This window comes from Trichomycterus rosablanca, chromosome 4 (assembly GCF_030014385.1).
Source record: "Trichomycterus rosablanca isolate fTriRos1 chromosome 4, fTriRos1.hap1, whole genome shotgun sequence".
Classification (NCBI taxonomy): domain Eukaryota; kingdom Metazoa; phylum Chordata; class Actinopteri; order Siluriformes; family Trichomycteridae; genus Trichomycterus; species Trichomycterus rosablanca.
Genome location: NC_085991.1, coordinates 24,826,452 through 24,838,639, shown reverse-complemented (window position 1 = coordinate 24,838,639; position 12,188 = coordinate 24,826,452). Strand labels below are relative to the sequence as shown.

The window sequence follows — 12,188 nt, the reverse complement described above, 5'->3', positions numbered from 1 at the left end:
GCTGATTGATAGCGTCTGCACAGAGTAGAGGAATGCTGATCAGGGTGTGGCTCTCCATGCAAGGCTGCAAGGCTGATTGGCATGAGAACTCGCCTCGTGCAGGTGAAAAGATGCAGTTGGGTACTGCTCACTTGTCGGAGGGGACGTGTGTCAGCTCAGTTCGCTCTCCTCAATCAGGGGCGGGGGTCAGCACCAGTAGAGAGGAAGCATAACGCAATCTGGAAAAATTGGACGAAAAAGGGAAAAAAATACTTAAAAAAAGACAATACACCTGTTCAGGAATTTTATTTGAAAAGAAAAAACACAACCTATTATACTATGAAATAGAGCATGTGTGAGTTTCTGTTTTTATGGCCTAAATAAATCAGCATGTCTTTGTCTTTGCCTCCTTTTGTGTGGGAACATTTTGTGAACACCATGATTTAAGCCAAAAGAGGGGAACTGCCCAGCTGCTGATTTTTGCAGTTTTACACATATATATCAACACTGGAAAAATCATCACTTATAATCCTTTCTACAGGAAACACATGGCTACTTGTGGAACTACGACATTTTTACAAAAGGTCAAATTTCAGGTAGTTTTCTTATCATTTGTCAGCTTTTTTATTCATGCTTCAGAGTCTTCAGCTAATTGTGGAAAAGTGGAACTAATTCAAAACAGAAAGCTGATTTCTTACAGTTATCACATAACAACTTAGCTATGTACACTTACTCACTTTCTTAACCGCTTATACAATTAGGGTTGGGGGGGGGGTTGCTGGAGCCTATCCCAGCTTTTCAATTGGCACAAGACACACAGTAACACCCTGGATGGGGTGCCAGTCCATTGCATGGCAGACACACATACACATACAGTGGGGGAAATAAGTATTTGATCCCCTGCTGATTTTGTAAGTTTACCCCCTTACAAAGATTTGAACAGTCTATAATTTTTATGGAAGGTGTATTTTAACAGAGAGAGACAGAATATCAACAAAAAATCCAGAAAAAAAACATTAAATAAAAGTTATAAATTAATTTGTATTTAATTAAGGGAAATAAGTATTTGATCCCCTACCAACCAGCAAGAATTCTGACCCCCACAGACCGGTTATGTGCCCATGAGGCACACAAATTAGTCCTGTCCCTGTATAAAAGACTACTGTCACAGAATCGTTTCTTCCGTTCAACCCACTCGACCCGTTCAATCCGTTCGACCACCATGGGCAAGACCAAAGAGCCATCAAAGGACGTCAGGGACAAGATTGTAGACCTGCACAAGGCTGGAATGGGCTACAAGACCATCAGCAAGAAGCTTGGTGAGAAAGAGACCACTGCTGGTGCGATAATTCAAAAATGGAAGAAATACAAGATCACAGTCAATCACCCACGCTCTGGAGCTCCATGCAAGATCTCACCTGGTGGGGTAAGAATGATTCTGAGAAAGGTGAGGTCAGTCCAGAATTACACGGGAGGAGCTTGTCAATGATCTCAAGGGAGCTGGGAGCACAGTCACCAAGAAAACCATTAGTAACACACTTCACCATAATGGATTGAGATCCTGCAGTGCCCGCAAAGTCCCTTTGCTCAAGAAGGCTCATGTACAGGCCTGAAGTTTGCCAATGAACACCTGAATGATTCAGAGAAAGCTTGGGAGAATGTGATATGGTCAGATGAGACCAAAATTGAGCTCTTTGGCATCAACTCCACTCGCCGTGTTTGGAGGCAAAGAAATGCCCGGTGGGGATGGTGTTCTTGGGGTCATATCCAGCATTTCTCTGCTCCCAGCTCCCTTGAGATCATTGACAAGCTCCTCCCGTGTAATTCTGGACTGACCTCACCTTTCTCAGAATCATTCTTACCCCACCAGGTGAGATCTTGCATGGAGCTCCAGAGTGAGGGTGATTGACTGTGATCTTGTATTTCTTCCATTTTTGAATGATCGCACCAACAGTGGTCTCTTTCTCACCAAGCTTCTTGCTGATGGTCTTGTAGCCCATTCCAGCCTTGTGCAGGTCTACAATCTTGTCCCTGACGTCCTTTGATAGCTCTTTGGTCTTGCCCATGGTGGTCGAGAGATTTGAACGGAAGAAACTGATTCTGTGACAGGAGTCTTTTATACAGGGACAGGACTAATTTGTGTGCCTCATGGGCACATAACCGGTCTGTGGGGGTCAGAATTCTTGCTGGTTGGTAGGGGATCAAATACTTATTTCCCTTAATTAAATACAAATTAATTTATAACTTTTATTTAATGTTTTTTTTCTGGATTTTTTGTTGATATTCTGTCTCTCTCTGTTAAAATACACCTTCCATAAAAATTATAGACTGTTCAAATCTTTGTAAAGGGGTAAACTTACAAAATCAGCAGGGGATCAAATACTTATTTCCCCCACTGTACATACACACACCCCCATTCACCTATAAGGCAATTCAGTGTCTCCAATTAACCTGACTGCATGTTTTTGGACTGTGGGAGGAAACCAGAGCTCCCGGAGGAAACCCACGCAGACACGGGGAGAACATGCAAACTCCACACAGAAAGGACCTGGACCGCCCCGCCTGGAGATCGAACCCAGGACCTTTTTGCTGTGAGGCGACAGTGCTACCCACCGAGCCACAGTGTGTTCAATCACATTTGACACATACAGAACAACTGATTTTTAAACTGATCGAACCACTTACTGATCCTCAATTCACTGTGGATGGGGGCATTGCAATTCCAACAGAAACTGATCTAATTACAATAAAAAATGTTAATCATATTGTTAAGGTTACCATTTGGAATTAGAACTTTACTGTCTGAACTCTGCTGGCTGATTAGAGGCGCCTACACGGAGATGATGAAGGAGTGCTCTTAGGGTGTGTCTGTCCGCACGCAACGCTAGGTGGCGCCACACTCGTCAATGTGTGGGTGGCAAGATGCATACGGCTTGCTGCTCACGTGTCGGAGGGGATGTGGGTTAGCATCGATCTCCTCGGTCAGGGCAGGGATTGGCAGAGGCAGAGAGGATGCGTGATGCAAATTGGGCAATTGGACGTGCTAAAGGGGGAGAAAAAGGGGAGAAAATGCATTAAAAAAAAAAAGAACATCATACCAACAGTCAAACGTGGTGGTGGTAGTGTGATGGTCTGGGTATGCTTAACTTTTGCAGGACATGGATGACTTTTCATAATTAGTGGAAATATGAATTTTGCTCTATATCAAAAATCCTGAAGGAAAATCTCTGCCTGTCAGGATGTGACCTAAACCTTAAGCGCACTTGGGTTACGCAGCAGAACAATAATTCAAAGCACACACGGAAGTCCACCTCTGAATGGAGCAAAATAAGCAAAATGAAGGTTTTGAAATGGCCAAGTCCTGACTTGAATCCCATTGAGATGCTGTGACAAGACCTTAAATGGCTAGTTAATGCTTGAAAACTCTCCAGTGTAGCCGAATTAAAACAATTCTGCAAAGAAGAGTGGATCAAAATTGATTCATCTTAATTATCAAAATAGTTTCATTGCAGTTGTTACTGCCAAGGGTGGCACAGACAGTTATTAGGTTTGGGGGAGGGGGCAATTACTTTTTCACATGGGTGATATACAGTAGGTCTTGAATATATCTTTATGTAAATAAATTCAATGACCTTTTAAAAGCTGCATTTTTAGTTTACTCGTATTGTCTCTATCTTAAATTAAAATTAGTTTGAAGATGTTTAGACATGGCAAATTAGCAACAATTGATTAAATCAATTGTCACATCACTGTAAATGTTTTGCTTTCAGAAACAAAGCTGGCACAACCACTTACTGGCACTATTTCATATATTTTTTATCTGAACATATACAAGTAAAAGTAGCAGTAAATTATGCTAGTATAATCATTAGATGACTCAGAATGTTGCAAGTGGACACCTCAAATATAAGTACCACTTAAAATCGGCCTACAGTGTGACGCCTACGTTGTTCTTGGCTGTTCGAGTTTCCTTCAGCTGAAACCTGTGGAGAAAAGAGATGGGTGTGTTGAAGTATTAGCCTTCCAAACATCTTAACAATGTGGGAAGTGCATGTGGAAAATAAACACCCCTTCTTTCCTGTTCCTTTAAGCACTGTCATCTCATACATTCATTCCAGTACTTTTTGTGAAATCTTTCAGGAACTAGACCTACTAAGATTGAGTTTTTCATTTAATTAAGATACTTGGTTTTTCAGTCAGTTTTACTCACTTAGACTCAAGAGATTTGTCATTAGTTTAGCAATTTTAGGTGAAACACTTCATGTCTATATTTGCCTTTAAAGTTATGTGAAAAGCACATTAGTCTTTTTGACCATTGGTGCATTAGGAAAGTCCTACTTTAGGCGTTTTAGTAATACCTATGTTATTGTATTTTGAGCTACACTTTTTTTATAAGCTTGCAAGAATCTACACTGTATGTCCAACAATATGTAAACACTTCTTCTAAATACTGAGTTGTCAACTTGTTTCACCACCACCAATTACTAACAGGTGTAGAAATTATAACAATTATATCAAATACATTTATTATGCTCTAACTTTGTGGCAATAGTTTAGGGAAGTCTGGCCTACAATGTCAGAAAAAAAGAATCTCTCTATTATCTCCTGTATAGCTACATCCAGCAGATAAGTACAGTTTACGATTGTGAAATTAAATTAAGGCATTGTGCACCGTGCAGTGCTAAAACATGCCAAAAAGAAAAAGATCCATTGCATGGATTTAATGCCTCTCTGAAAAGTCATGAAAAGTAACAAATAGTAATCACTGCCCAATTGCAATGCTCTACTGAAACTGGGGCGTGGATAAGAAACCACACAGTAACTGCTCATAGCTGTAACTCTGCTGCCAGTCTCTGTTGCCAGTCTTAGAGACATCAGATGATAAGCCTTCTGTTTCTTTGAGGCCATTAAAAGCCATTCGCATCTGCCAGCCAACTGTTCTTTGACATTTCTTTAGCTATTCTGCATGGTAAAATAGCTGTTAAAAGCACCACACAGTGGAATAGCTGTGAGTTGATTGCATTTCAAGCTGATTTGTATCCAATTCTGACACAAATTCAAAACACCTACATCCATTGTTTTTGTTAAGATGTCAAGGAATGTTAAATTAGTGCAATTGATCTTTTAATTTTCATTTTGGCATGTTTTAGCCCTGCATGGTGCAAAACAATAAAACTGTGCCTTAATTTTATTTTACAGTTTATTGTATACAGATCTGACACAAATTCAGCATTTTTTTTTACTGTAAATCCTTGTGTAGTTTTTTAGTAAAGAGGTCAAGTGACCTGAACATGATGTGAAAACAATGTAAAAGAGGATTTGCTTTTTATTTTGGCACATATTTTGCATGTTACTATGGAAATGACATGTGTTGGATTGCATTTCACATTTTTCCACTGTAGTGATTGCATTTCAGTTTGGCACTAATTCCTCTTCATACTAGAAAGACCAGACTAGAATAGACCATTTCTTAGAGGCACTTTCTTAGAGGTAAATAAATTATTACAGTTTGGTGGTAAAACCTAGGCACAAGTAACAAACATGCAAAAAGAGACAGGCATAGTAAAATCAGCAAAAAAAAAAAAAAAACATGGCAGGTAGTGTACCCAGAGTCCAATAGGCTTGATCCCAAAACCCACCAAAAGTACATTATTGTAATTTAATTAAGGGGTGCAGAACATATTGCCAGAACATTTACATTTACATTTCTGTTTACTTCCTGAAGGTTTTGCTCTTCTCTTGTTGATAACTATGGGAAGAAGGCAAGCCGGTGGAGGCAGTGTGATGCTTTGGGCAATGTTCTGCTGGGAAACCTTGGGTCCTGCCATCCATGTGGATGTTACTTTGACACGTACCACCTACCTAAGCATTGTTGCAGACCATGCACCCTTTCATGGAAATTGTATTCCCTGATGGCTGTGGCCTCTTTCAGCAGGATAATGCGCCCTGCCACAAAGCAGAAATGGATCAGGAATGGTTTGAGGAGCACAACAAGGAGTTTGAGGTGTTGACTTGGTCTCCAAATTCCCCAGATCTTAATCCAATCGAGCTTCTGTGGAATGTGCTGGACCAACAAGTCAGATTCATGGAGGCCCCACCTCACAACTGACAGGAGTTAAAGGATCTGCTGCTAACATCTCACCTAACAGCACACCTGCAGGGGTCTAATGGAGTCCATGCCTCGACGGGTCAGGGCTGTTTTGGCAGCAAAAAGTGGGACCAACACAACATTAGGAAGGTGGTCATAATGCTATGCCTCATCGGTGTACTTAAAAAGTCCATCAACATATTGTGATGGAGGTCAGCTCCAACACATATACACATTAATGTCCCCATATTTGTGGAAATCTGTATTTTATTTATTTTATAATAATTCGTATGCAGATAGATAAATATATAATTTTATACTGTATAAGATTTGACAAAAAAAGGATAAAGCAGTTTCTCAACCATTTGGGAAAAGGACCAGAAGTGGCCTCAAAGCGCCCCCTGGTGGTTTCTGGTCCTGTATCTTCCAGAAGCCCAGTACTGGAACCAATTAGTGTACATAGTATGTGAGGAACATTGTATGCATGAAAAAATTGGTTTGCCATCAGTAAATCTCATTATATGACACTTTAATAGATTTACTTATATACATTATAATAAAAATGTAATGTAGATAAATATAATAAAATGTATTTTTGTTATATTAATTTAAATTTATATCCACCTTTAATGTGACCTATATCTGTGCAGTTCAGCAGTGAAGTTACGAAGAACTAGACATTCCTTCAAAAAACACAAAAAGATAACTGGTAAGGGAGGCTGCCAAAAGGCCTACAGAAACATTAAAGGAGCTGCAGGAATTTCTGGCAAGTACTGGTTGTGTACTACATGTGGCAACAATCTGCCGTATTCCTCATATACTGTATTGTCAAAACTGTTATTAAAATAGAGTGACCTCTATGTGATCTTTTCAGCTGTAACATCAAGTAGAAAACAACAAGAAGTTAGAAGTATGTCTGTGGGAATGTGTGCCCATTCAGTCAAAAAAGCATTTGTATGGCTGGGCACTGATGTTGGTCAGGAAAGCCATAAGTGATGTTGCACTTCATTCAGAAGCTGTTTTGTGGGGCTAAGATTAGGGCTCTGTACAGGCCATCAGAGTTTTATTTAATCAAGCTGTTCTTCATGTCATTATAAACCTTGCTTTGTGTACAGGAGCACAGTCACGCTGGAACAGCAAAAGCCCTTCCTTAAACTGTTGCTGAAATGTTGGAAGCATGTAATTTTCTTTATATAATTGATTTATTACAACTGTTAGCTATTGTTGTAACTGAAATACATAAATTCACTATAAATCACTAGAAAGGGGTGTCCCAATACCTTTTTTTCCATATAGTGTGTATCTGGGCTGTGGGGTGGGGTGGCAAGCCTTTTCTTACAAAGAATAACATCCAAGCCTGACTAGGCAAAAACCTATATCCAGTCTTCCAAAAGCATTTGGAAGAATGTGTTATGGTAGAACTTTTTGGTGCAGAAACAACGCTGCACATCACTAAAAGAACACCATACCCACAGTGAAGCATGGTGGTGGTTGCATTATGCTTTGGGGCTGTTTTTCTTCAGCTGGCTTTATTAACAGTTTCAAATATCACATATTCCCTTTTCCTGAAAAACAGAGAGCCACCCCCCCCCCCCCCCCCATTGAAATAAAACTAATGCCCAGTAATACACTCTGAACATGGGGCCAATCTATGCCAGGGCGACGCTCACGTCTAGGATGCAATTTAGAGCAGTCTAATCCGCCTCTTTATTTAAGGAGGTTGGAAGAAACCCACACTGACACAGGACATGCAAAAGCACAGAACCTGGTCGTTCAGTATATTCAGTTAGTCAGCTGACCTCATTCTTTGGGCACATAACGTTGCTGAACCTAGACCTGACCAACACTAGGCACTAGGCATGATGGGTGCATCACTTCAGCCGCCTCTCTTCCTACCCTGATGCGCCCATCACTCTGGAACAGGGTAAATCTGGACTCATCAGACCACATGACCTTCTTCCATTGCTCCAGAGTCCAATCTTTATGCTCCCTAGCAAATTGAAGCCGTTTTTGCCGGTTAGCCTCACTGACAAGTGGTTTTATTAAGGCTACACGGCTGTTTAGTCCCAATCCCTTGAGTTCCCTTCACATTGTGTGTGTGGAAATGCTCTTACTTTCACTATTAAACATATCCCTGAGTTCTACTGTAGTTTTTCGACCATTTGATTTCACCAAACGTTTAAGTGATCGCCGATCACGATCATTCAAGATTTGTTTCCGACCACATTCCTTCCTTGAAGATGATGTTACCCCACTGTCCTTCCACTTTTTAATAATGTGTTGGACAGTTCTTAACTCGATTTTAGTAGTTTCAGCAATCTCCTTAGATGTTTTCTCTGCTTGATGCATGCCAATAATTTGACTCTTCTGAAACAGATTAACATCTTTTCCACGACCACAGGATGTGTCTTTCGACATGGTTGTTTAACAAATGAGAAGCTACTCACTGCATCAGTTAGGGTTAAATAACTTGTTGCCAGCTGAAACATAATCACCCATGCAATAATTATCCAATTGGAGGCTCTTACCTATTTGCTTAGTTAAATCCAGGTGGCGACCTTTTTTTGGCCAGGCAGTGTATGTAATTTATTCTGTAAATGTTAATTTAGAGTGGAATATTTGTGCACTTCTTTTATTGACCACCAGATGGCAGCGCCGTACAAACGAATATCTTATTTAGCAGGAAGCAGTGAAATCGGATCATTCAGGTCAAGAGTACAACAGAAACTAGAGAGAGAGAGAGAGAGAGAGAGAGAGAGAGAGAGAGAGAGAGAGAGAGATGCAGCTGTATCGACTCTCCTAACTTCACTTCTCAGCGATCCACCTTCAAAAAGCGCCACTCCAACACCTGCTACTAACCGAGCGGTCTGATCTGCAGCTGCACGCCGGACTTTCTCTTCGCTCCTTCAGTTAAAGATTTACTTTCGGTTTGAGACTGCGCGGTCGAGGAAACGACAGATTAGACCGGATTATTAATCAGATTTGTAGTTCGGTGTTTTGCTCAGCATGGCTGCGACCACCTGTACCAGGTTCACTGACGAATACCAGCTCTATGAGGAACTGGGAAAGTAAGTAATTACTATAAAGCTTTGCAATGATTTGTGTTTTGTCTTTCTTAGTTTACTTTCCTCTTTATGACCCTACTTAATAAACATATACAGCAAACGAAGTGAGCAGTTTATTTTATTATTTATTTTATTAAGAGTTTTGCAAACACTAATATCTTCTATTTGAATGATTTATGTCTGTTATATAAACAGTTGCAACGTCTCTGTAATATCAGATTATTGGCCCAACAATCCACACCTCGCCCATTAATCAGAACCCATATTAAGACTATAGTATACACAGGTGCTGGCACTCCTATTCTGTGTTTTTATTTACTATTTTTTCTATTTATGAAGAATAAAGAGTAACGCCAGACATACAAGAAACCTTATCCTAATACTGTGGAGAAACTCCTTCTCTAAAATGGGTTTCACAAGATGTTTGAATCATTCCTTTTAATTATGGGTCGGTGATGCCTTGATTGCACTAGGTAGTTACTGCCTATTTGATCTCTCCTCCTACCACATCTTGATTCAGATTTTCTGACTAGGGAGGCCGTTGAAGTATGCTAAACTGTCATGTTCATGAAACAACTTTAGATGGGTTTTACCCGGGTGCTTTATCTGTGGTATTTAAGAGCCCGACATGTGCCAAGTAAATATTTGCTACACCAACAGTCCCCAACCTTTTTTGCACCACGGACCGATTTCATATAAGATATAAATTCACGGACCAGCAGAGGCGGGGGGATTTTATATAGAATAACTTTACTGTTATTTACTGTTACTTTACTGTTAATTGTCGCCTCACAGCAAGAAGGTCCTGGGTTCGATCCCCAGGTGGGGCGGTCCGGGTCCTTTCTGTGTGGAGTTTGCATGTTTGTCATGTTGCATGTGTCTGCGTGGGTTTCCTCCGGGTACTCCTGATGGTGTGGCCCTCCATACTCAGTGCCCATCAGTGTATGAACTCGACTCGTGCAGGTGAAAAATGCAGTCTGTACTGACTGTACGTGCCGGAGGGGGTGTGTGTGGCCCGGTAATAAATGACCCATGGACCGGTACTGGTCCATGGCCCGGTGGTTGGGGACCACTGTGCTACACCATTACAGCAGCAGCAGCCCGAACAGTTGGCACATGACAGATTAGGGATATAAACTGTTGTGGTTTGTGCCAAATTTTGACCCCTTACAGCTTCACATTTTCTTAATATTCATCTGTCTATTTTTACCTCTAGGGCTGGGCCATATGATTAAAAAACATATCTCTCGATATGCTTTTAGGAAGTAGTGATATACGATACAATTTAATGTAAACTTAAAGTACAATGGCAGGCCACTGTAATTTTACTTGTAATAAATGAGCATTAAAAAATCACGTAAAAGTTCAACATCTGATAATGCTTTGCTATGTTTGCAAAATAAAAATGCATGGTAAACAGCAGCACTGTGACCCAGATCAACCACACAGCAGCATAAAATCATAACCGCTGCTTACCTGAGCTTCTCTTCTTCAAATTGAGACCAAATCTTTACTCATGTGTTGTGTCTTTCACGGTTAAAAGCTAAAACTGGTAATTCATCAGCTAAGTTGTTATACCTCTACAACCAATAAAGAAGGAGTTTTTAGCATATATTGCTTTGTATTAGAGGAACAACTGAAATTCTGCCCAAAATCTGAATTCAAAAGCCTGAACCAGGACAGATTCACCGAAACACTGATCCATGGAGTTGTTTATGCACGACATCGTATTGAAATACAGTGAGCAAAACAAATAAATCTTTACCACCAATAAGAGCACAGCTCCCTGATTCGATTCCTATGAATAATTTGTTTGAAAAGAGTCGATTCTGCGCTTTTGTGCTCTGTGTTAAACGTTCTCAAATGGTAACCTGTGTATCCCAGGCATACTCCTATAACGAATGTGGTAATTTTTAGTATTGTGTAAAAAGTAATATCGAATATATCGATATTTGTGATATACCGCCCAGCCCTATTTACCTATGTCTACCTACCTATTTGCCAATGCTGCCTTAGCATTGTTGTAAAGATTTTTTTGAGCTACAGACATCCTGTCAGCTTAAACCAGTCTGGCCATTCTCATCCGACCTCTTATTAACAGTTTGTTTCCACCCATAGAACTGCCGTTTACTGGATGTTTTTAAATACTATTACTGGCTGTATGGTTACATGAGTGAGCAGGTATACAGAGGGTGTTTAATAAATAAAATTGATTTTGAATTAAATATGCAGTTAAAAAAAATACAGGCACAAGGTACTGCCTTGAATACACTCATGCCAGTGCAAATTTAAAGTATGACTAGTCATATTGTAGCACTTTTTTTATTTAGTTATTAAATGAAGATCAACTGTTAAACTCTCCCAATGTGTTACCATTTCTTGTCTAACGATGTGAATTTCCCCATTGTGGGATTAATAAAGGATTATCTTATCTTATCTTATCTTAAACAGCATAGAAACAGATGTGCTGCATTTAGTAACTATACCTACAAAGTACACCTGGTGTTGATGCTTCTGATAAGACTGACCAGGCCAATGAGTACAGCCACACAACAAGAAATGCACCAGTTGTTATCTAAAATAAAACAAGGGAGGTAATGTTACACCTTAGTAACTCCACCCAGTGCAAAAAGAAAGAACACTGGGAGAAAAACTGACCCACAAGACAGTCATAGACCGTAAAGACCACAAGGAGAAAGAAGTCACAAGATAAATATGTTTTGCATTAACATTTTTGCCATTTAGCAGACGCTTTTATCCAAAGCAACTTACAGTACACAGTCCAAGCAATTGAGGGTTAAGGGCCGTGCTCAAGGGCCCAACAGTGGCAACCTGGCAGTGGTGGGTTTGAACCAGCAACCTTCTGCTTACTAGTCCAGTACTTTAACCAGTAGGCTACAACTTTGGGAATAATGTGGTCATCCAATCATTTTCATCTACTGCTTTAATATGATCAGGGTTCTGGTGGGAGTACACAGTGGACATCATAACATTCCATTTCTTTTACATTTGAACTCCCGCATTCACTCATTCACACACCGTCAACTTAGAATAGC

General features: G+C 40.2%; 1 protein-coding gene across 4 annotated transcripts in view; it reads left to right on the top strand.

Moving 5' to 3' along the window:
* The first annotated feature begins 8,865 nt into the window (after positions 1 to 8,865).
* camk2d1 (calcium/calmodulin-dependent protein kinase (CaM kinase) II delta 1) overlaps positions 8,866 to 12,188 on the top strand; it is a 112,428-nt gene continuing 109,105 nt past the window's right edge. For all 4 annotated transcript variants that reach the window (XM_062994058.1, XM_062994059.1, XM_062994057.1 and 1 more), the window contains exon 1: positions 8,866 to 9,135. In XM_062994058.1, the coding sequence (XP_062850128.1) occupies positions 9,074 to 9,135 (62 nt within the window). In that variant the 5' untranslated portion in view covers positions 8,866 to 9,073. The remainder of the gene's footprint in view (positions 9,136 to 12,188) is intronic.